The sequence below is a fragment of the Lepidochelys kempii genome, chromosome 5 (genome assembly GCF_965140285.1).
Source record: "Lepidochelys kempii isolate rLepKem1 chromosome 5, rLepKem1.hap1, whole genome shotgun sequence".
Taxonomy (NCBI): Eukaryota; Metazoa; Chordata; order Testudines; family Cheloniidae; genus Lepidochelys; species Lepidochelys kempii.
In genome coordinates, this window is record NC_136384.1 from 5,998,869 (window position 1) to 6,024,623 (window position 25,755).

General features: G+C 42.1%; 1 protein-coding gene across 8 annotated transcripts in view; it reads left to right on the forward strand.

Moving 5' to 3' along the window:
- KIAA1328 (KIAA1328 ortholog) overlaps positions 1–25,755 on the forward strand; it is a 284,448-nt gene that overhangs the window by 71,788 nt on the left and 186,905 nt on the right. The window contains exons 2-3 of one of the 8 annotated variants that reach the window (XM_073343418.2): positions 135–216; positions 678–829. The exons of the other annotated variants lie outside the window; for them this stretch is intronic. Of the exons in view, the coding sequence (XP_073199519.1) occupies positions 743–829 (87 nt within the window). The 5' untranslated portion in view covers positions 135–216; positions 678–742. The remainder of the gene's footprint in view (positions 1–134; positions 217–677; positions 830–25,755) is intronic. 8 annotated transcript variants of the gene reach the window in all.

Below are 25,755 nucleotides of genomic sequence, written 5' to 3' on the forward strand. Positions count from 1 at the left end.
AAGTTTTTTTGTTGTAATATCGCAACTTTCATGTCTGTAATCGCGTGACCAGAGAGATTGAAGTTTTCTCCGACTGGTTTATGAATGTTATAATTCTTGACATCTGATTTGTGTCCATTTATTCTTTTACGTAGAGACTGTCCAGTTTGACCAATGTACATGGCAGAGGGGCATTGCTGGCACATGATGGCATATATCCCATTGGTGGATGCGCAGGTGAACGAGCCTCTGATAGTGTGGCTGATGTTATTAGGCCCTGTGATGGTGTCCCCTGAATAGATATGTGGGCACAGTTGGCAACGGGCTTTGTTGCAAGGATAGGTTCCTGGGTTAGCGGTTCTGTTGTGTGGTATATAGTTGCTGGTGAGTATTTGCTTCAGGCTGGCGGGCTGTCTGAAGGCAAGGACTGGCCTGTCTCCCAAGATTTGTGAGAGTGTTGGGTCATCCTTCAGGATAGGTTGTAGATCCTTAAAAGCTTAAAAACTAGCGGTCAGTATTTTGAATGAGAGAGAGAGAGTCTTCACGTGCTTCTCTCCCTTTTTGATGGGGGCAAAACATCTATTCTTCAGTTGGAATCAAGGTGCCTGCACTGTGAGCTATCAGTTCCAAGCTGCACCATGAGTGTGTCCCAAGAGTGTGAATGGGAAGAGGCTGATTTCAAATTCCTCTAATTACAGATGAGTAACCTTCATTTCTTCAAGTGGCCTCTGCACATTTCTGCTTCAAGGGTGGACTGTGGTGCATGTTGGAACCAGTGGGTTGCGGCACAAGTGCCTTGATCACAAAGTGGGAATACGCAGAACTTCATCTCGATGAACTCCAGTTACAGGTAGATAACACTGCTATAATTAATCTTTTCAAATAGATTATAACACCATTGTTTTCTACACATTCAACCTTCAAAAATATTCATGTTTTTTAGGAAGCTTAAGCAAAATCTTTTCACCTGTTTTGGAGTTATAAATGTGTTTTAAAAGCATAGTTCTGTCCACCTACATTCTTGTCTCCGGTATAGCTCAAATGGTCGAACTTTAAAATGTCAGGCTTGGCATGTTGTAAAGTGTTCTTAATGGGAAGCTTGGTGGGGGAAAATGGTTTTTAAGAAAAGATGGGAGCATTTAAAAATATGGGACTGAGTATGTTAATACAACACTAAGTTGTTAGCTGGTTGCTTAAAGATCGACATGAGAACATGTCTGTATCTAGTTGATTAAATTAATTTACAGACTCTGTAAACCGAATATCTCTGGAAGAAGGAGCTTGCAAGCTAAGCTGCTATAAGCATTTAGAGGGTTTAAAGCAGTTTAAACTGGGTTTTTATTTCTTGGCTTGTAACGTTAGCTCTGCTGTATTACACGTTTGTGGAAGGTTCTATTATTTATAACTGTATAGTTTAATATCTCTGTATACTAAAATATATACCATACAACATATGGCACGTGTAGCACAACTGGAGTAACCTTGCCATTGAAACCGTGGTTTTTGCGTGTCCTCGCTTTGTAACTTTCTTTTTCTGTGACCCTTAACAGTGAATTAAGCTTTTGCATTTATTTCACCTTAGTTTTTTATGTATGTTGATGAAGCTGAAAACCCTAATATAGTCTACTAGAATTATTTGAGGGGGTCAATAAGCATGTGGACACGGGTGATCCAGTGGATATAGTGTACTTAAATTTTCAGAAAGCCTTTGACAATGTCCCTGTAATAGAGCCGGACTCACCCGGTGGTGCCTCCTGCTGGTTGTCCTTGGGAATTAGCTCCTCAGCCTCTGGAGCACCCTCTGCTGTCTGGTGATCTGCCTTACCACTAGCCCCAGTCCCTCCCAGGACCTGGTGCCTCCTCCCACTGGGGTGCTGACCCCTGGCAGTAAACCCCAACAATCCCTGAGGGTCTCCCCTCCCTGGGGAACCCCCACCCACTACCCCCACCTCGCCTCAGTCTTGGCTACTGCCAGTCATCGCTTAGCCCCGCTCCCTGGGGCAAACTGCAGTGTATCACTACTTATCACAGGCGAAGAGGTTTGGACCTGCTGCCTCTGTCTACCCATGGGCTGCCCCCTTGCAACCACAGTACTTAATAGGTCCTAATCTAGGCCTCGGAGCCTGGGGGTTTCCAGTCCGGAGCTCCCCTGCTCCCAAGGCCTTTCCCCCTCAGCCCTGCTCCAATCTAGGTACTCCCTCAGGTCCCTGCAGCCAGGCCCTTCCCTCTCTGAACGCAGAGAGAGACTTTGGCTAAGCTTCAGCCTAGCAGCCCCTTTATAGGCCCAGCTGTGGCCTGATTGGGGCATGGCCCAGCTGCGGCCATTTCCCCAATCAGCCTAGCTTTTCTTGGCCTCAGCCCTGGCTCTCTCCCAGGGCTGGTGTTTAAGCCCCACAGCGCAGGAGTGAGTAACCACTCTGCAGTCCCTCACCAAAGGCTCTTAAGCAAAGTAAGCTGTCATGGGGTAAGAGGGAAGAGCCTCTCACGGTTTGGTAACAGGTTAAAAGGTAGGAAACAAGGGTAGGAATAAATGGTCAGTTTTCAGAATGGAGACTGGTAAATAGTGGGTTCCCTTGGTCTATACTGGGACCAGTACTATTTAACATATTCATAAATGATCTGGGAAAAGGGGTAAATAGTGAGATGGCAAAATTTGCAGATGATACAGGACTACTCAAGATAGTTATTAAATCCAAAGCAGACTGCGAAGAGTTACAAAGGGATCTCCCATGACTGGGTAACAAAATGACAGATGAAATTCAGTGTTGATAAATTCAAAATAGTGCACATTGGAAAACATAATCCAAACTATACATATAAAACAACAAGGTCTAAATTAGCTGTTCAAGAAAGAGATCTTGGAGTTATTGTGGATAGTTCTCTGAAAACATCCACTCGATGTGCAGCAGCAGTCAAAAAAGCTAACAGCATGTTGGGAATCATTAGGAAAGGGATAGATAATAAGACGGAAAATATCATATTGCCTCTATATAAATCCATGGTATTCCCATATCTTGTGGGATATCTTGTGCAGATCTGGTCACCCCATCCCAAAAAAGATATATTTGAATTGGAAAAGGTACAGAAAATGGCAACAAAAATGATTAGGGATAAGGTACAGCTTCCATATGAGGAGAGATTAATAAGACTGAGACTTTTCAGCTTGGAAAAGAGATGACTGAGAGGGGTTATGAAAGAGGTCTATAAAATCATGACTGGTATGGAGAAAGTAAATAAGGAAGTGTTATTTACTCCTCATAACACGCGAACTAGGGGTCACCAAATGAAAGTAATAGGCAGCAAGTTTAAAACAAAAGGTAGTATTTCTTCACACAATGCTCAGTCTACCAGTGGAACTCTTGGCCTTCACAACATCCTCTGGCAAAGACTATAGCAGGGTTCAAAAAAGAAATAAGTTTATGGAGGATAGATCCATCCATGGCTATTAGCTAGGATAGGCAGGGATGCTTTGAAGTGTCCCTAGCCTCTGCTTGACAGAAGCTGGGAATGGATGACAGGGGATGGATCACTTGATGATTACCAGTTCTGTTCATTCCCTCTGAAGCAGCTGGCATTGGTCAATGTCAGAAGACATGATACTGGGCTGGATGGAGAATTGATCTGACCTAGTATGTCCGTTCTTATGTTCTTGTGTTCTATTGTCTTAAAAATGACAGAAAAACTATTAAATGTTTTGAGAGAGACCACTTCAGAATATCTTTCTGAAATGCTTGAGGATATACAAGACTTTATATTCTGCAAATATATTTTACAGCAATAATTCTAGGCTTGTCATTGTAAAAAGGCACCTTCACACATCTTTAATTTCTATAACTAGTTTTAATAATTTCCCTGGGACCATCCTGAAAATAGATCTTTTCTCCATAATGTCCTGGTCATACAGGTCATATTGATTTATTTTTTGCTATCACTTTTTTGTGATCTGGACAAGCATACATAAACATGAAATTATGGATACTAAATTGTACCTACCATTTTTATGTTTTTTCTCATGCAACTTCTTTTTACCAAAGATGAGTAGTAAAAGCAACCTGATTCATCACTTTATTTTCTAGATTTTGTCAAAATAATAGTTTTATCCTGTACATAAAAACTAACCAAAGTTTCTAAGAGACTTGTTAATGCTGTAATATTGCTCTATAAAAATCTGCATTTGTCAGTTAAACTATGAGGAGAAAAATAAATTACTATCTAAAAGAGCTAGTGTTAAGGTTAGTAGCCTAAAGTTAGACCTAAGAGCTTTGTTTTGGCTCAAAGAAGCAGTGCAAAGTTTTTCAGTGGTCATCAGTGCCTACCTGCTTTGCTTTAGGGAGAATGCCAAGCATTGATTTGTATGTGAAATGTATTTTTATTCTATCAGAGAGTGTAAAGTTAAAAATGATATATAAATGACAAATTTTCCTGTCTGTTAAAATATGTTGGATTACTAAAACGGAAAAAAAAAATTTTAATGTAATTTAATATTCATTAATTGACTAAAAGAAAAGGAGGACTTGTGGCACCTTAGAGACTAACAAATTTATCTGAGCATAAGCTTTCGTGAGCTATAGCTCACTTCATCGGATGCATGCCGTGGAAAATACAGGAGGGAGATTTTATATACACCGAGAATATGAAATAATGGGTGTTACCATACCAACTGTAATGAGAGTGATCAGGTAAGGTGAGCTATTACCAGCAAGAGAGAAGCAGGTTTTTTTTCCTCTCCTGCTGGTAATAGCTCACCTTACCTGATCACTCTCGTTACAGTTTGTATGGTAACACCCATTATTTCATGTTCTCGGTGTATATAAAATTTCCCTTCTGTATTTTCCACTGCATGCGTCTGATGAAGTGATCTGTAGCTCACGAAAGCTTATGCTCAAATTTGTTAGTCTCTAAGGTGCCACAAGTCCTCCTTTTCTTTTTGTGGATACAGACTAACATGACTGCTACTCTGAAACTAATTGACTAGTCAGTTTCACTAGTTTATATAGCTGGAGAGACACTGTCAACTCTCACTTGTCTGAATTTACATATTGCATAAAAAAGCTTTAACAAAATCTGTGATCATGCCATTCCATAATCTTCAGTTTGTCATCTGATTTCCATTTCCATATAGCTTTTTTATCCATTGCTGATGCTCACTGAAAAACTGGTTTTGAGTTAAAATAACTATGTATTTGCAGTCCTATAGCTCCTTCCATCCCAGAATTTCAAAGAGCTTTACAAATGTTAATGAATTATATCCTTACCCCGGTAAATTGGGAAAGTATTACTATCGTTTCTTCAAAGATTAAGTCATGGAGATTAAGTAATTTGCCCAACATGTCAGAAGAAGGTTGTGGCAGAGCTAGGATTAGAACCCATTTTAAGGTAGAGAGGAAAGAGTTTTCATTTTCTATCCAGACAGCCACAGTAAATTTTGCTGCTGCAAAACATGCAGGGAAGTTGTGTATGTTGGGGAGTCTGATTTGCTCCTGTTCAGTTTGGGGTAACTTTGTTTCGGTTGGAAAGGTCCATTGAGAGACATTGCTTTTTGGGGTTGCTTTCTATACTGTAAAACTATATACATATAATGGGTGCCTTGAGGATCTAAAAATATTTTTAATGGCAAAATTTTCTTTAAAAAAACGAATTGAGGAAATCTTGTTTTCTCTTAATAAGCATTTTGATTTTGGAAGTACAGTACAAGTTTCTGTACTTAATACCCATATTGATTACACAGGATGGTTTGGTCATGCCTTGTGGTTATGGCTACTACAGTGACACAAATTGTTTTTTACTGTCTTTTGGAACATGCTTTTGCTTGCACGTATAAATCTCAAAATGATCAATTCTTCTATCTGTGATCTGCCTACTACTAATTGAAATATTTTTCAGTATATAAAATTCCTGATAAATACGTTGTATTTCTTCATCTTTTGGAATGAAGATTGGCAAGCGTATATGAATAACAATTTTTAGAGCAGTTTATGGCCTTTTTACTTTCTCTGTTGATATAGGATTTACAGATTTCTTCTCATGCTATGATTATGCAGCAGAGGACATTGTCCATGCAGATAATGGCCTTGGTCCTTCACTGTAGTCCAAGAGGAGAGCAGGCATAGCAAACAGACCAGGTCCACTACCCTGTGCATGAGGAGTGGCCTGAACAACCCAGTCCTCCTTCCCTGACAACCTCCTTGAGGACCTTTTGTGGCTCATCAGAGAGGACCACAGAAGTTTGCTCAGGTGGAGAAGACAGGGGAAGTCCTAGAACTTCTGCCTTATCTTCTCCTCCAGCACCCTGAGTTGCTACTGCAGCAAGTAATTGAATAAACTTTTTGGCCTGCTCTAATGGGGAAAAGCGTTTGTCACACACAAAAAAAACCTCTGGAAGATAAAGATCCTGGTACAGCCAATCTTCAGCAGGAAATCCAGCTTTTACAGAGGATACAAGAATTCTACCCGGATGTGGGCCAAAGTGTATGCTTGTGTTCTTATTATTAGCAGTCTACCCGCATAGCTATTTGGACACCAACATTTGGCAGTCTCAGGTCAAATATGCTTGCCACTCCCTGGGTAGACTAATGGTTTAAGCTGAAGACTGCTCCAAGATGATGGTGATGACTTGGGTGTACTAGGTGTCACGACACATCTGCCTTCAGAAGGGGGAATTAAAACTAAATATAAATGGAATGGAAAATCTGGCTGTCAAAGTGTACTCTGGACGTTTTAAGAACTCCAGAGGAATGTAGAATTCTTGTGGGATCAGAATCTTTGTGTATCTTTACATATGTCTAACTAAGAAGCCAGAGTGCATCAGAAATAAGATACTTGTTCAGGGAAAACACTCCTGGTATGTTGGCTAAAACCAGACTTCCTTCCCTGAAAGAAATATACTGTTCTTTCTTCCCTGAAAGAAAATATCCAGACTAGTAGAACAGGGTATTTCATTATTGCATAAAAGGTTCTTGTAATAGGCATTTTGTGCAATAATTTATAGACAGAAATAGTCAACAGACTGTGTAAGTTTGTTTCCATGACAGGAGGAAAATTCAAGGTATTTTGCTGCAGGTATCCACAAAAAGCACCACTTTAATGGATCTCTTCTCTCTCTATTAAATGCACCTTTTAGAGGCTCCTGCACTTTCCCTTCCTTCCCTCTGCATATAGTCTTTAAGAAGATCAGTCAAGGTGGAGTATTAGTAATTACTCTTTCTGTAACTTCAAAGAACATTCTTTATAGTCTCTGCTGTATCATGGAAGCCAAAAATGGTAGAGACATTTTAGGATCTCCTAATAAATGCATACATGTCACACTTTAATTTCCATCTTTCCTTGGATCCTTTGAACCAAATATCTCAATCATTGGCTGGAGCCTAAATTCCCCTAGTGACTGACTTAGACTGAGAGTGTAGTAGTCTTGAGCTGAAGCTGTTCTTTCTGAGACTGTTCTCTGTTCTTCTGCTTTTTTTATACAGGCTAGTATCATCCACATTTCATTACTAAGTGTGAGTCCTGTATTAATGTTGGTGTAAAGAAAATGCTGTCTTCAAACATTTTAGTTTTACATTGGAGTAAACTCAGCAAAAGTATGTGTAAAACATTCTTTCATGGTTGCCTACCAAGCACACACAGTTGTGTGTATGCAGAAGAAGGTAGTGGTTATTCATGTCTTTTCCACCATATAATACAGATCATAGAATCATAGAAGATTAGGGTTGGAAGAGACCTCAGGAGGTCATCTAGTCCAACCCCCTGCTCAAAGCAGGACCAACCCCAACTAAATCATCCTAGCCAGGGCTTTGTCAAACTGGGCCTTAAAAACCTCTAAGGATTGAGATTCTACCACCTCCCTATGTAACCCATTCCAGTGTTTCACCACACTCCTAGTGAAATAGTTTTTCCTAATATCCAACCTAGACCTCCCCCACTGCAACTTGAGACCATTACTCCTTGTTCTGTCATCTGCTATCACTGAGAACAGCCTAGCTCCATCCTCTTTGGAACCCCCTTTCAGATAGTTGAAAGCTGCTATCAAATCCCCCCTCACTCTTCTCTTCTGCAGACTAAATAAGCCCAGTTACCCCAGCCTCTCCTCATAAGTCATGTGTCCCAGATAGGGTGATCAGATAGCAAGTGCAAAAAATCGGGATGGGGGTGGGGGGTAATAAGTGCCTATATAAGACAAAGCCCCAAATATCAGGACTGTCCCTATAAAATCGGGACATCTGGTCACCCTAGTCCCAGCCCTCCTGAGAAACCGAGATCCATCTTTAAAAACCTAGAGAGTAAAAACAGAAAATAACAATTGGACTAAATTTGGAAAGATTTAAATAATCCAAACTGCATCCGCTAGTCTTATTTTCATATGCAGCCAAAAATGTGTTAAGCACTTCACAAACAGGTGAGATTCCTGAATAGTTTATAATCTAAGTAGAAATCAGAGGTGAAAGACGGGACAGGGATGTAAGAGAAACGGTAGTGGTGTTAATTACAAATCTTTTTATTTCATTTAAAAGAAAACCCTTTGGTAATACTTATAAACAAATTCTAGGGCTTGTAGGGCTCTTGGAGGAAGGATGTGTTATGAACCTTCCCTTCCCCCAACACTTTATGAAAGACCAAACCAGGGAGGGAATTCCTGGCCAGAATGCATGAAGACTACTCAATTGAAAAGGGATACCTCGGAAGCAATAATGCTGAAAGAGATGTAGGGATAGCATTAGTCAGCAATAAGATGTGAGTCTGCAATGTGATGTGGTTGCAAATAGGCAAGTGCAATTTTTTGGCTGTCTGTGGAGGCATCCCATCATGAAGTTAGGAGATAATGCCTCTCTAGTCAGCACTGGGGAGACCACCCCTAAACTACTTTGTGCAGTCTGGGCTCCAGATTCCGAGGAAGTTATTGAGAAATTAGAAGGAGTGAAGAGAAGAGCCACAAAATTATTAGAAGGCTGGATTGAAAATGAGGCAAGATTAAGAACTACCTGTGTGTATCTTGGCTAAGGAATGACAAAGACATGACCATGCAGTGCACTTGTATCTGCGTCGGTCGCAGTATATTAGACAAGATGGGTGAGGTAATATCGTTTATTGGACCAACCTATGTTGGTGAGAGAGATAAGCTTTTGAGCCACACACCTCTTCTTCAGGTCTGGGAAAGGTAATCCCAGCTTCACAGAAAAATGCAAGGTGGAACAGATTGTTTAACACAAGTAGTTAGCATAGATTGGTCACATACAATATATGCTATTTGTGGGCAAGCTGATTTTCTTATAGGCTGGGCCAAGTTGGCATCTGCATGCATGTCCCTGATGTCTCTGTTCCCTGGTACCTGCTGGATCTTGAGAGTCATACTTAGCATTGGTTGTACAGTTTCTTATTTATAATGAGGAGAGCTGTAGTGGATAGTCATCAGTCATGGTGCATGACGTGTGGTATTGTTTAATTTGCCATTTTGTTTCTGTCTTGGGAATGCAATAGCAGTGCTCTCCTGTTGAAATTAATTATTGTATGATTTAACTTTTATGTTGCAGTAGTGCCTAGTGGCCAACCAGATTGGGGCTCCATTGTGCTAGGTGTGGTACTGATATAGCAAATGCGTCTCTGACCCTCTCAGCTTATAATTCTAAAAGACGAGACAAAAATAGATCAGGGAAACAAGCGGGCTGGGGTGAGGGTGGAGACAGGAGGAGCTGTGCTAGCAAAAATAATATGGTGTGCACAACTACTAGCCAGTTGCGCTCCCACGGTGTTACCTGCCTACTCATTTTTGGAATATAGTTTATTGTATGCATTATGGAGAGGAGGGAAGGGTTTGTCTGGTCTTTGAAAATTATAGTCACCACCAGGACTGGCCACAGAAGACACTGATAAATTTTGTATTCAAATTAAGTTTCCCAACTTGATTATTGCGCCCCCCCTACTTGGAATTTATCTGGAAGATCGTCTGGAACCTTCTGTTAGTACTGAACACTGCTGCCTGCTTATTTCTCCGTTAAACATGGTACATCAGAGATCTCCATGCTCTACTGCCTTCTTGTTTTCTCTCAGATTTAATTTGAGGTGTTGGTGTTTTGCTAAAGTTCTGTATTGTGTCTGGGTCCAACTTACCTGAGACTTTCTCTTCATTGTTGAATTAAGTGTATACCTGCTATAGCGCCATGCATTCAGACAGTGCTTTACAAGTATAAGAGACCTGTCCAAAGACCTTACAATCTGAGATAACCAAAAACAGAGCTAGACTAGTAACAGTAGCTCAATGGAAGGAGAATGTGGGAAGATAGTTAATAAAAAGGGCAAGGTAGTAATGATTCCTGAAAGGAGAGGTTTGAAGGAGGAGAATGGGGCACTTATAAAAGTAATGGGAGACTGTTTGAAGTATAAAGTGCAGGGTGAATGAAGACTTAAAACTGTGAGGGTGACAGAATAATGGAGAGAAGACTGGGCAGAATGTAGGAAGTGAGCAGGGGATAGGAGAAAGTGAGAATAGAGATGGGAGGGGGTCAAGATTATTTATTTAAAGCATTGAAGGTGACAATAAGGAATTGTCTTCAGTAAGATACTTGAAGCCATAGAAGGAATTCAGGGATGGGATGGAGTCTGTCAGAGTTCAAGGTGACTTTAAGTGTTGCTTTTATGACAGACTGAAAATGGCAGAGATGAGAAGTAGGCAAATTGGAGAAAAGCCTTTGTAGATGGTAAGCTCTTTGGAGCAAAGATCCTCATTTCTTTGTGTTCATACAGTTCCTAGCATCATGGGATCCTGGTCTGTGACTGGGACTCTTGTGTGCTATTGCAGTACAACTAATAAATAATGACAATGAGGTATGACAAAAAGCATAGACAAAGGTTTTAGCACTGAGAATAGCGAGGAAAGAATGAATGTTGGTGTTGATAAAGAGGAAGACATGACTGGATTTACCAAGAGAATGGATATGGTGATGGGAGAAGGGAAAGTTGTGAGCCTGAAGTGATCATAACAGATGAAGGAAGTGGTGGGGAGAGATTACAAGTTCCGTTTTGGAGACGTTGTGTCAGACATGCTGGTAGGGCCTCCAAAAGAAGATATTTGATGGCGAGACCACACAGCTAGAGGATGTAGAGGTTATAATTGGAACTGTTGGAGCAGATCAAGTTTCCATGAAAGGGAAGAGGACAACAAAGGGAGCAAGCCAGAGAGATAATATGTTGAGATGAGGGGATGGGGAACTACTGAAGGAGAGATCATCAAGGCAGGAGATCACACTTTTAGCAGCCTAGGGAAGTGTGAATGCAGAAGCAAAGTGTTCTGCTGTGCTGAAAGGAGCAGGCAGATCAAAGGGAACAATTCAGAAAGGCCCCTTTTGACTTGGCTAGGTGGAGGTCCTTAGTGACTGTGCTCAGCACATTTTTGGTGGAAGCCAGACTGGAGGAGAGGAAGCCCAGAGCTCTTGCTAGTTATGAGGGATAGGCGCTCAGAATTGCAAGGGACTTTCTCTAATTTTGTAGAGTTTCAGTTGCTTACAAAGTTTGTACCTGTCTTTATGAAGCTCCTCCTCCACCTGCCATCCCCACAGATGAGTAAAAGCCCTGGCACAAAGCATTTCTTTATTTTTCTTTTTGAAGCTGGAGCTAAAGCTGGGACCTTTGTTTTTTATCAGAAGTGCTGCAGGCTTATTAGTAACTTTCTCTTGCAAGTTGCAGCACAAAAGAGTAAAAACTTACAAGCAAAAGTTGCTTGGAGCCAAGCTTCGAAGAGGATTTTGCTCTTCAAAGCTTGTAGTTCTCAACAATCTTTGTGGAGTCCCTACTGTGAAACTAGCTGCGTAAGTAATTTTTAAAAGTTGGTCTTCCAACTATAGTTCCTACTTTCTTCTTCTGTTCAGGATATTTTTCCTCGAGAGTTCTAATTTTTTGTTCTAAAATGTTAACCTTGGTTGCCCCAAAGGATTTTTGGAGGAATACTTTTTTATTTATAACGATCCTATTGACGAGGAAAAGTGCCCTGCAAAAGCAGTATAAGCATTAGCCAGAGATCTAAACACTTACATGTCGAGGGAATGTTTATTAGCGCTTCTCAGGCTAATCATGTTCTTATTTCCTTTCAAGCCCACAGTTCTAAGACCTAGAAGTTTCAGTAACTCTATGGTTTTTATCTTGAAAGCCTTATGGGCTGGCTTGTCACATACATGAAGAGAAAGGGGGCAGATACAGTGCATCTCTCCAGGGGCTGTGGGGGGACAGGGACGGGGCCAACAGCTTGTGGCTCTGTGGGATCAATCACTTTGCCACAACCTCACAGAAAGGGTTCGGCGAGGAGGGGAGTTAGAACAGGGTGGAGTTACAGGAGAGCCAATGTCAATGTCATGCATCCCCTCTCCCCCCACTACCCCGTGCCTCAAACCTACAGTGTGTATAAGATCTTACTTGATGTTTGTATAGTCTTGCACAATGGACTGCCAATCTCAGCTGGCGTTCTTAGGCGCTACTGTCATGCAAATAATTAATAAAAATGCCCTGTGAGACTCCTCATAGTGGAAGGTTAAGGGATCCAGGAGATAGGGAGATACTGGGGAGGCCAGAGCATAGCCTCTAAGAACAGTGGTGGTTACATCTGCAGGTTAAAGGGCAGGACCTGATGGTTCTGCAGTGCAGCAAACACTCTCTTATGGACAAAGTAATGGAGTTTCCTGAGATGATCTAGCTCTGGTGCATAGTCATGACTTTTGTTCTGACCCTAGAAACATCAAAAACACATCATCTGACAGTTCTCTTTGAAAGTTGTGCTACCTGATGGAAGGAATATGTATCCTTTGCTTGTTCTAAGCCGTGTGCATCTTTCCTAGTTCTCTATAACTGGGGAAGGATTATTTAGAAAAGTATTATTTCCAGAAGAGGCCCTTAGCTTGATATCAAAGGCTAATTTTTCAGCCTACTGATTTTAATGTAGTTCTCTGTGTGAGATCTGTGTGTGTATACACATTGCCTTTTAAATAGCTAAAATTATTTTTATGACTAGAAACTATACTGATCTTAAATCCTGTGCTATTAAATCAGTGGTCTCCAACCTTTTTACACCTATGATCACTTTTTGAATCTAAGGGCAACCCAGGATCTACCCCGCCCCGTCCTCAAAGCCCCGTCTCTCACTCCATCTCCCCCACCCTCATCGCTTGCTCTTCCCACCCTCACTCACTTTCACCAGGCTGGGGCAGGGGATTGGGATTCGGGGGTGTGTGTGTGGGCTCTGGGCTGGGGCCGAGGGGTTCACAGTGTGGGAAGGGGCTCTGGGCTGAGCCTGGGGCAGGGGGTTGGGGTGCAGAAGGGGGTGTGGGGTGCGGGGTGCAAGCTGTAGGAGGGGGCTCCGGGCTGGGGCAGAGTGTTGGGGTGTAGGAGGGGTTGGAGGGTGCAGGCTCTGGGAGGGGGTCAGGGCTGGGGCTTGGGGTGCAGGAAGGGTTTGGGGTGCGGAAGGGGGTATTGGGTGCTGGCTTCGGGAGGGGGCTCAGGCCTGTGTTGGGGTGCAGGAGGGGGGTTGGGATGGTGGCTCAGTGAGGAGGCTTAGGGTGGGGCTTGGGGTGCAGGAGGGGGTTCAAGGTGCAGGAGTGGGGATGGGGTGCTGCCTCCAGGAGGGGGCTCCGGGATGAGGGTTGGGGTGCAGCCTTTTGCTGGGCAGCACTTACCTCCGGCGGCTCCCGGTCGGCGGTAGGTGCAGCGAGGCTAAGTCAGGCTCCCTGCCTACCCTGGCCCCACACTGCTCTCGGAAGAGGCCAACGTGCCCCTGCGGCCCCTGGGGGAGGGACGGGGGGCACGTGGCTCTGTGTACTGCCCCTCTCTGCAAGCACCGCCCGTGCAGCTCTCCCAGCCAGTGGGAGCTGTGGGGCAGTGCTTGCGGGCTGGAGCAGCGCGTGGAGGGAGACCCCCGCCCCTGGGGCCCGGGGGCTGCGCTGTATGTTTGCAGAAGCGGTGTGGGGCTGGGGTAGACAGGGAGTCTGCCTTAGCCGGCAGCCACACTGCGCCACTGGAGATGGCTATCGACAAGTTGGTGATCACTGTATTAAATTACGACAGGATCTGCTAATCTAAACCCTTGAATCCTTGCATTTGTGGGATTCCTCCTGGGCAAAAGGATTTGTGCTTGTGAATCTCAAGACAGGATCAGAGGCCTTAGTTTGAATTAATTTTAAAACATACGGTCTCTGCCCTTCATGTTGTTAGGGCTCCTTTCTGGTGGGAATGACTTCATGTTTCATGTAGTAGTAACAATTAAAAAAAGTTTTGGTGAGGATAAGGGAAAACCCTAAAATATAGATCCAAATGGAACCCAAGCGTTATTCTTTCCAAAGTGGTCATCCAGGAGCAGACAGTCTAGCAAATACTTTTGAATGCCAGTTTTTGCAACCAGAGCTTCATTTCTTTAATATTTAGACAGCAGGTGGCAGCATTGGACAGTGTGTGGTTTGTCCAGCTAGCCAGAAATTAGATAACTGTTTTTTCCACACTCAGACACTTTCTCCTCACATGAAGTAACTGACAGATCCAAAATCAGAGGAAACTGCAAGCTTCACCTTCTTTTACAAAGTGAATTTGTGCCCATACTTGTGTGTGTGCTTACAGTACACTATGAAATTGCTCTCAAAGATGAAAATTAAAATTTGCTTTTTGCAAGAGGGTGCGGAGAGAGAGAGAGAGAAGATATTGCTGTTTCACTTGGCTCAGGAGGGTTTATCTCATCCCAAATCACAAATATCTCTCCTTTTTCTCTCTACCTACAGTACAAAGTGTCATCTGAAAAAAAGATTAGTCATAATGTAGCAGCAAAACTGTTGCCTGGAGAGTGTGCCTGCTGAGAGCCAGACACAATTTGGAAACAGTAATAAGTTTCCCTTGATATGATTATTTTCACTGTGCTATAAGGAGAGAGAGAGAGGATAGAGAAGTGTTTGTTCCTAATGGGAATGCCCTTGAAAAAACAAGTAGGCGCAATCAAGGGAAAAATATACATATTGTGTGGTTAAGATTGCAGTTTTTACAGACTAGAATAGATTCTAGCTGATTTAGAAAGATGTAGATTGTGTGTTTAAATTCAGCTCTAGCACTGCTATTCCTCCAGCAAGTTGCAGCATTTTAGCTGTGATTAATGCATATTGTTTGTTGCGTGAGAGATTATTTGAAAATAGTTAGTCAGTGCTCTCCCTCAGCGCTGAATCCAAGTAATTAATAATATGGTGAGATATGTAAGATTTTTCTACCCGGGCAGAAGTCTGCTGCCAAATACAGTTTCCACTCCTGTCGCCATATCTGGGAATAAAACACTCAGTCTTTTTTTTTTTTTTAAAGGTTTAAGGAAAAAATGGCATTTCTAAGGGTATACATTGAACTCCCTATCTTGAAATACTCATGTGGAAGGAAAAAGAAAAGGAGGACTTGTGGCACCTTAGAGACTAACACATTTATTTGAGCATAAGCTTTCGTGAGCTACAGCTCACTTCATCGGATACATTCGGTGGAAAATACAGTGGGGAGATTTATATACACAGAAAACATGAAACAATGGGTGTTACCATACACACTGTAACGAGAGTGATCGGGTAAGGTGAGCTATTGCCAGCAGGAGAGCAGCGAGGGGGGGACGGGGGGACGGACCTTTTGTAGTGATAATCAAAGTGGGCCATTTCCAGCAGTTGACAAGAACATCTGAGGAACGGGGCGGAGGAGGGTGGGGGTGGAATAAACATGGGGAAATAGGAAGGTAGATTTTATGCATAGAATATACTATGCATCTGCATACACACACAGTCCTTTATGTATACATATATTCTTAAAAGAAATTGTATAAATTGTATAAACAAGAAATTGTTAAACCACTGCCATGTTTCAGCCTGGGGTGACTGCTTCTCCCTGGTAGATGAAGTAGTTGTTGATGGATACTAAGCCACTGGAAAGACCTCTGGCTGAAAGATGATGCACTATGTTCCCAAAATAAATTAATATTTGAAAGTATTTTATAACTAATACTTTGCATGGGTCTTTGGAACAAAAGAAAACTGTACAATATCATATTGGACAATAGTCCTTCAAGTTTAGTATCTTATTGCTAGCAATAGCCTATCCCTGATTCTTCAAAGGAAGTTGAAAACTGATTCTGGCCACTTGTGGAATACTCTATAAATGAGGGTGTGGCAAGGTACTGAAAAATTCTTTCTGACCCTTTTGGTGCTTTGCAATGTACAGTTGAATTACACTGTTGTAGCATGCATCACTTCAGATGATGTTAGCCCAAATTTTCTTGTCTCTTGAATGTTAAACTCTTCTGCTTTGGTACTGATAGTGGTTTAGAATCTGTGAAATATCAAATTCTCCCCTTCCAAAAAGGTCAAGATAGATTAAAATTACTGAGATTCTCTTGGCTTTTTTATAACTTATTTTCATATGGTTTTTACATTAAACAATTCCCAACAACAGAGTTCTTGGGTAAACCAGTACATTAGAGTAAGCTTGATGTATTATTCAAGCAAATCAGTAATAAAAGATTTAAACCTTTCTCAGTTAAGCATATAATGGCTTTCCCCCAGATTTCCATGGGTAGGCCACTGTATGCTGTTTTGTTAGTCCATCCTTCATTTATAACGGGAGGGAAGATTGTTTAGAAAATAAGTAAGTAAGGGTAAATAGCTTGCCCTGGGAAGAAGGTGACACAAGATATGGATTTAGGGCTCCCTTGAGTTTGAGAGGGTATGACACAGCTGATTGGGACTGTGCGGTCCCCTGGGTCCTAGGTTTGCTGATCTGAAGGTATAGCTCCCCCCCCCCCCCCCCGCCTTTTGTGCCAGCTGCTGATGTGCACGCTCCCTTATGAAGCGTCAGTAACCTGATCTGCAAAGCATGGTGCTCTCTTACTTCCCTGCCAGATACAGGACCATGATATCCCTGTTTTGCTCAACAAAGAATTACTTTCATTTGGTCAGTTCCTGTTTTGTGTTGAAGGTCTAAAGTCTGTGACAGAAAATATTTATTCCTTGCACACACACAGTCTTTTAACTTACTTTTACTTTCCCTCAGTACTATTTCATTTTTATCCGACATTAACATGTTTAGTGTTCCACCGTTATCTGTCTCTGTTGTGCTAGGGTTTTTTTAAATGCCACTCATGCGCAAACAAGGCATTGTCTAGATTAGAGTTTAAAAGTGTGTTTTTAAAATATGCTACCTAACACAAGCCTAGGCATGACAAGTTTAGCACATGGTTAAGTATATACTGCCTCACCTACGCTGGAGTTCTAGAACATGTTAGTTGATGGAATTTGATTACAAGGAAATAACTAACCAATTTTCAATGCTTTAGATGCTATGATCCTTCTTGGCCATTACCATTCACCACTTTTCAATTCTGGATATAAACTTATTTTTCCGAGGATCAGCAGTGTGGCTGTCCCTCAAGAAAAAAGAAGGAAGCTTTGTAGTGAGCCCAAGGAAACTTTAAGGGATATACGTGGCATTGCTTCTACTGCTTGAGACAATACTAGCTGTTTGAAGAAATCCAATTAGTCATTCTTGGCTTTCCGCTTTGACAGACTCGAGCAATGTTTTTTAGGATTATTTTACATTAACATCAAAAATTACCACCACAAAGATTCCAAATTGAAGCCAGAAAAGTAGACTTCAAGTGATACAGTAGCTTTCATCCTACATGTCCTTTCTCAAGCTCTTCTTTGTAGCTTTTCTCTTCCTAAGTTTTTTGAAAGCTATGTATTTGATAGTCTGCTGCATGTTTTAAGATTGATTATGAGGTTGGGGGACAGTGTCAACATTTGCGATGCGGTGCCAAACATTGACTTTCTTTTTGGCCATAGAATGAACTTGAGATTGTAAAAGTAGTTCAAAGAGTCAATTCTCAAGCCTTTTCAGTTGAAATCAATGCTGAGACCAATTGGTGCATTCTCGTAGGGGTTAAGTTCCTTACAACAGGGCTTTAATGACCATTTATTTATAATACCTTGACTCTTATAATAGAGAAAAAAAGATCACACAAGTTTTATGTGTAAGCTACACAGCTGCTGCTAAGAGTCGATCTGGTTGCAGCGGGAGGCAAAAAGAACCTTTAGAAAAATCAGACACATTTCAGATAGCCATAAAAGACCAGCTAAAGATGTAGGAAAACACGTTCAGCAGCTTTTTATGATTGTCATTTGAGTGATTGGGTATAAAACTGTTCTGCTAGATGTATTTGTGCAGCATTTGACAAATTTGGTACCCAAGCTACATGACACATGAGAAAAGGAACAAGGGGCTCAACGAACAATGACACGAGAGGCTGGACAAAATGTATTTAAAAAAAAAAAAAAGCAAAACACTTAACACTTCCCTTGTGCAGTAGTATACAGACTTATCAGTGTCAATGAATATTGTTCTGCTAGTATATTTCTTATTTCATGCTTCATTTTTCTCTTCTCCCAGAGCTAGAAGTGTCATAAAGTGTTTTGCATTATAAGTACAGCGGACGCTCGCTAGAGCCTGCATCGTTATAACACGGATTTGCATATAACGCGGTTGTGGCGATGGATCCCAAATTTAGATATTTAAGTTGGGATCCATGGTAATGCGGCCCCCGCTATAACACAGTATCGCGCATGGGATCTCGAACCCTGCGTTCTAGCGTGAGTCCGGTGTACTAGGGATATTTTGTAGGGACAGTATATGTGCCAGGTTGTAAGATCTAGAAGGCACAGGGTAAAATATGGGAGATCAAACAGACAGGCCCACCACCCTTCTTGGTGAAAGGCAAGAAAAGAAAAAAGGCAGTAGATATGGGAGATGCAATGGTTGTAATCAGTTGGGTTTTTTTAATCACCTTTGTTGCGTAGATGATATAGCTCAGAATAATTACGTTCACATATAGGTTTTGCATGTCACTGATTAGAATAGTAGTTACTGATATTTAGAGGTCGAGGTTATGTTCTAGGAGGCAGAGAAAGGAAAAGAGCTATTGAGCAGTGGTCTGGCTCATCCCACTGAAGCTTAACTTAGCACCGAGTTTGCTTTCTTTGGAGACGATCCCAGCTTCATCCTTGTTTCCAAGTCAGTGGTAGATTCTGTGCCCCAGTCATAAATAGCGAAGGTGGGATTGTGGTGGTTTTGAAGAAAAAAAACAACAAAAGAAGAGGACTGATGCGTAAATGGGTTTTTAATGCATTCCATTACCATTGGGTTAGGGCTACTTGTTTATTCTCTGCAAGCTGTACATTTAGTAACGGTAAGAAAGTGGAACATTGTGATCAGTACTCTGTTTGTAATGTTTGTAGCAGGGCAGTTTCCTTGAGTAGTTCTTATAACAAAAAGTAAACTTTGATATTTTAGAGAACTGCTAACACCACTGATAATTGCAATGATTCTTTTCTATGAAAGGCACTTAACTCTAACAACATATTTAACGATAGCATGCATACAGATGAACTGTGTTTGCACTAGTATTCTACACCTCATTGCAGCATTGATCATGTGTAATACATTCCGAGTACTACTGTGTATCATTGAGAGGAGAAATTTTATTACATTTTAAGGATAAATGTTTCCACTCTTAGATAGAAAGTTAAATTCTGCTTCCAAGTTTTCTTTGATCTAGATATGGCTAAGTGGAGAAAAAGATAGTCTGACTGAACAATGGTATTCAAAATAGTAATGCTTGAAAACGTGTTTTCTCAGTCTGGTAAGGTTACCCAAGCAGAACAAATGAAAACCAAAAATGCAGATTCCATCAGTGAGCCTGTGTACTCTCTCTCACTGAAGCAAGGGACATTAATACATCTCTTCATGCTGCTGTATCTGACTAGTTATATCTGGAAAACCAGCCTTTCCCAACTTGCGAGCAGATGTGCTTTAACTCTGTTAAGGGAAATGTAACCTACTTGGGCAGTATTCACTAATCATTGTTCATATTGTTTATTCTCCCTGCTGGAATGTGGGGCTGTTCGAAAAGAATTTAAAAAGTAAGTTATTTGTCAATGCTGTGCATGTATCCTTGGTGGATTCCAAGATAGGAGCTTTAATTTATGATAATATTTAGCTCTTTGTCTTCAAAGCACTGATGAACATTAAACTCCCAACACGCTTGTGAAATAGGTATTATATCCCCAATTTACAGGCAGGGAAACTGAGGCACAGAGTGGCACCAGAGCCTCAGGAGAGAAAAGGAAAGGAATGTACTGTGACATCCCTGCGCTAATAGGTCCCAGGCACTTTAGAAAAATAATTCTGATCTTAGAATATAGAATATTAGGATTGGCAGAGACCTCAGGAGGTCATCTTGTTCAGATGAGTGTAAATTTGGAGCAACTCCACTGAAGTTATTGGAATTACTCTGGATTTAACCTGGTGTGAGCAAGGTCATAACACAAAGATTTTATGTTGAAGATAGGGACAACTTGGGAAAATGGTTCAGGTTGGGAATGTATAGCAATTATTGCTCAGGAGACGTGGAGGCGGGGTTTCTGGAAGTAGCGGGCTTTAAGAAAAGAGTTGAAGGAGAGTGACTTTGTATGGCAAAGAAGTTGGAAGCTATTTCCAGTGCAGGGGGCAGCAGGAGTAGAAGGCGGAGTGGGGCAGGAGGAGACCGAGGGAACAGTAAGGAGCATAGGGAAATCATAGGTGTGTAGTACGACTCTAGAGCAGCAGCAAAGATGGGACCTGGATTTATAGGACCATAAAAGTGAGGAGGAGGGGCTTGAGTTTAATGCAGTAGGTGACGGGGAGCTAGGGGGGGACATTGCTGGAGGGGTGGGGTCATTAGAAAAATATAGCTGCCAAGTGTCATAGCTATGGGAGATGATTCTATGCTTTATTTGGTAGCTAGCAGGAATTTTTCTATTCTTAAGCGCAGCATCTTTATAACAAAAGAATTAAGAGTATTCGGGGTTGAGCTTTATGTACACTACTCCTATTTTGACCTGTCCTAATTTTGGTAAAGATATCCTTTCTGAAACTTTACATTATTGTTCTGTGTGAGAGCCAAGTTTGACTAATATATCTGTTTCTAGCCCTTCTGGTTGTGAAGCTAGCCTTCACTCTGTAAATCAATGCACTCCTGGCTTGTTTGGTCTATGGCCAGGCAGACTGAAATAGCACTGAGAAAGGTCTGAACTTCCACATTTATCTTTGTGAAAAGTGAATATGAGGGCCTGCCTGTGTCCGTTTCAACTACGATGCTTCCATTGGAGCTCGTCCAAGACATTGGTCTTCAATGTCATTTAAAGCCTCGTAATAAAACATGTCATGTGTTAACCTTTAATACAATGTAACATTTAAAAAAATAGTTTGCATCTTTTACTAGTAAATTACTACATAAATATTTAGATTAGGTACAAATAGGAATGGAACATTATTTATGGATCCATATTGTTTTGGCATTTCAGAGACATGGTTATTTTGCTCCTTAATAAATGCAGGCATTAAAAGAACAAGAAAACACAGAGGGCTAATTTTAAAGCTTTGCAGACTTGGGGAGAAAAATCTCCAAATGTTCTGTTAAACCGGCTTGTCTTTTCCTGCTCCACAATACATACACACAATTTAAAATACTTACAGTGGCATTTACTGCCTTCATTTCTGTTGGTCTGTACTGAAGTGACATGCATGCCTCTCTTGCTAGCACTGACTGAGAGCAGTGCTACCAGTCAGATCTAAGCATGGTTTGGTACTTTCTGTTCCTGCTCACTTCAGAGGCATGCGCACTGTGCAGTTACTGCTTTAATTTTGGTTTTGACACATTTCTTCCCTTTTTCTCTCTCACCATATCTATGATGGAGCCAGAGCCTCAGGAGAGAAAAGGAAAGGAACGTACTGTGACTTCCCTGTAGGTTCCTTTTGTCCATTCCACCTGGGAACTCTTGAGCTCACCAAGGCACTGCAGCCATGGATCTAGCTACTCCAGGATCACTTCTGGGCTTAACGAGGAAGGTTTTATGGTTAAGGCATTTGACTGGGACTTAAGAGACCTGGATTCAATTCCTTGACTCCCTCTGTAGCATTAGGCAAGTCAGTGTCTTCTTTGTACCCTCCCATCTATAAAATGGGGATAATACTTCCTGACTTCTGGGGAGATGCAAGGATAAAAGCATAAGGAGAGGTTTCCGTTTACCCAGGCCTCTCTTATGAAAGTTGTCGAAGATGTGGACATTCTCGTGATGTAATGGAAGTAGAGAGAGAGCTGAGGATCCCTCGCCCCAACGTGGGCTCCTGAGTTAACTTAGCATCTTAAATTAGGCTGCTTCTGTGCAGGCTACCACTCAAGCACAATCTCTCTCCCACATTCTCAAGGGAGAACTCCCCATTTGCTAAACATCAGTGCTTCTTTACCCTGTACAAAGGAGAAATCCTAGTTCTGACTCCCTGGGTTTTTTAATATGCCAGCCCACCAAGGAATCATAGAATATCAGGGTTGGAAGGCACCTCAGAAGGTCATCTGGTCCAACCACCTGCTCAAAGCAGGACCAATCCCCAACTAAATCATCCCAGCCAGGGCTTTGTCAAGCCTGACCTCAAAAATCTCTGAGGAAGGAGATTCCACCACCTCCCTAGGTAACGCATTTCAGTGCTTCACCACCCTCCTGGTGAAAAAGTTTTTCCTAATATCCAACCTAAACCTCCCCCACTGCAACTTGAGACCATTACTCCTTGTTTTGTCATCTGCTTTCCCCCTGAGAACAATCTAGATCCATCCTCTTTGGAACCCCCTTTCAGGTAGTTGAAAGCAGCTATCAAATCCCCCCTCATTCTTCTCTTCCGCAGACTAAACAATCCCAGTTCCCTCAGCCTCTCCTCATAACTCATGTGTTCCAGTCCCCTAATAATTTTTGTTGTCCTCCGCTGGACGTTTTCCAATTTTTCCACATCCTTCTTGTAGTGTGGGGCCCAAAACTGGACACAATACTCCAGATGAGGCCTCACCAATGTTGAATAGAGGGGAACAATCAAGTCCCTCGATCTGCTGGCAGTGCCCCTATTTACACAGCCCAAAATGCTGTTAGCCTTCTTGGCAACAAGGGCACACTGTTGACTCATATCCAGCTTCTCGTCCACTGTAACCCCTGGGTCCTTTTCTGCAGAACTGCTGCTTAGCCACTCGGTCGCTAGTCTGTAGCGGTGCATGGGATTCTTCCGTCCTAAGTGCAGGACTCTGCACTTGTCCTTGCTGAACCTCATGAGATTTCTTTTGGCCCAATCCTCGAATTTGTCTAGGTCCCTCTGTATCCTATCCCTACCCTCCAGCATATCTACCACTCCTCCCAGTTTAGTGTCATCTGCAAACTTGCTGAGGGTGCAGTCCACGCCATCCTCCAGATCGTTAATGAAGATATTGAACAAAACTGGCCCCAGGACTGACCCTTGGGGCACTCCTCTTGATACAGACTGCCAACTAGACATGGAGCCATTGATCACTAGAAGCTTCTTGCTCTTGTTGTGTCTAGCTCCTCTGTGGAAAGAAGCTTTCCTGAATCTGTCACCTCAGAGTTTCCTTTGGCTGACATTAACTAGAACTTGGGAATCAGATAATTCAACCCTTTTGTCAAGAGCCGTTCAACTGCCCCCTCCAGTCTCAGTAGGAAGAACATGGGAATATTGGTTTCTTGTTTACAAGAAAACAAGCCAAATCAGGCCATGTATATTCATCCAGCATGCAAGATCTTGTCATATGTTTTCTTTTTATTCATCTATTATGGGTTGGCTTTAGACTAATTGGAGTCCTGGGAATGCATTCCATAGGTAGACCTTCTCAATGACTGCCAGCACTAAAATGTCCTTTCTCCATGGAAAGCCATATACCACATTGGGGCTTCCTGGATTACAGTTCACTGTAGTTCCTAAAGGAATCCTTTCTTGGCTTAACAGCAAGCAGCTTTATGGGTGAAGGAATCTAACTGACTGTGTGATCATCTTCACATAGGTCAAAAATGTATAGAAAACCTATCCAGCTTCTTTGTCCTAGCTATCTTCTTCATTAATGCATCACGTGGTCCTCCGAGGCTTGTAACTCCATGCTGTGGCCTGCAATGTGGCCACCAGGAGAATCTTGTGACCAATTTTTTGGTGTATGTTAAGCCTGTAGCATACCTGCCTGAACAGTTCTCTCTCTGCTTCCCCCACACTTGTCATTGAGGGTCTTTAATTTTTAGCGGACTTTATTCTGTTCCCACTGACAAGTCATCCATGTATTCACCAATTGAATGCTGGAGGATTTAGGCTTTTCTTTGTGAAGATGGCCTCTTGGTGGTGGTGTACCTGGTAAACTGGCTGGTAATATTATCTTTCCAGCACCAGTGTCCCAAGCAGTAGACAGTTTTTTCTACCTTTTTAAGTCTTGGACCTTGCAATTAAGCCCAGGAGGAATATCTTGCACTTACTCAGATGCTAGCCCATTGAGAGAGCTGCAGTCAACTGTCTGAAGGCCTCCTTTTTTGTAAGTGGTGGTCTCAGTGTGAACTCCTTTTGGCTACGCTTACTTTTACAAAAGGGTGCTTCAGAATCTACATGTCAAAACCGCCATCTCCTGGAGTACAGGGCTTCCTGAAATAGTGGCCTGAAGATTAACGCACATTCTCAGGGGAATGTTCATACAAGAATGCAGAACGGTATTTTTGCCAATCTCTCTGTTGCAGGAAGGTGGCCCGCATACTTATGCCAAACCTTCCTTGCACATACTCTTTGAATTGACAGGTTTCAGAGTAACAGCCGTGTTAGTCTGTATTCGCAAAAAGAAAAGGAGTACTTGTGGCACCTTAGAGACTAACCAATTTATTTGAGCATAAGCTTTCGTGAGCTACAGCTCACTTCATCGGATGCATACTGTGGAAAGTATAGAAGATCTTTTTATACACACAAAGCATGAAAAAATGGGTGTTTACCACTACAAAAGGTTTTCTCTCCCCCCACCCCACTCTCCTGCTGGTAATAGCTTATCTAAAGTGATCACTCTCCTTACAATGTTTATGATAATCAAGGTGGGCCATTTCCAATATAAATCCAGGGTTTAACAAGAAAGTCTGGGGGGAGTTGGGGGTAGGAAAAAACAAGGGGAAATAGGTTACCTTGCATAATGACTTAGCCACTCCCAGTCTCTATTCAAGCCTAAGTTAATTGTATCCAATTTGCAAATGAATTCCAATTCAACAGTCTCTCGCTGGGGTCTGGTTTTGAAGTTTTTTTGTTGTAATATCGCAACTTTCATGTCTGTAATCGCGTGACCAGAGAGATTGAAGTGTTCTCCGACTGGTTTATGAATGTTATAATTCTTGACATCTGATTTGCTATATTGATGACATCTACGTAAAAGAATAAATGGACACAAATCAGATGTCCGTATTACCTGTCGGGGTGGCATATGTGCCTGTCCCTTTCTCAAAAACTTCTTTATGGTATAAAAAGCAGAGCTGTTCTGTCATACCCAGTTTCTTCTCTATCACCTGTGATACGTCCGAGGAACTCCTTTCAGAATTTTTCCTACAGCAATGATTTAATTAGTAGTGTCAAGCATTTTTAGCTAGGCCTTCGGGATGCCTCAGGGGAACAAAAACTCTTCTCCTTCTGCGGTCGCTGGCAGTGCCAGTCTCAGTGTCTGTCTGTGGCAAATCCTTGAGGTTTCAGAACTTTCTGCCCTATGAGGCAGTCATGCCTCTGAATGATGTCCTTCATCGAGGCAAAACAGACACCTCATGTGTTCATGTCCTGGAGTGCTGTGAAAGTTCAGGTGCTTCTCAAAAGGGAGCTGGTGCTCCTGAGGGTTTTCCTTATGGAGCAGGTGATGAGGTCAGTCTGCAG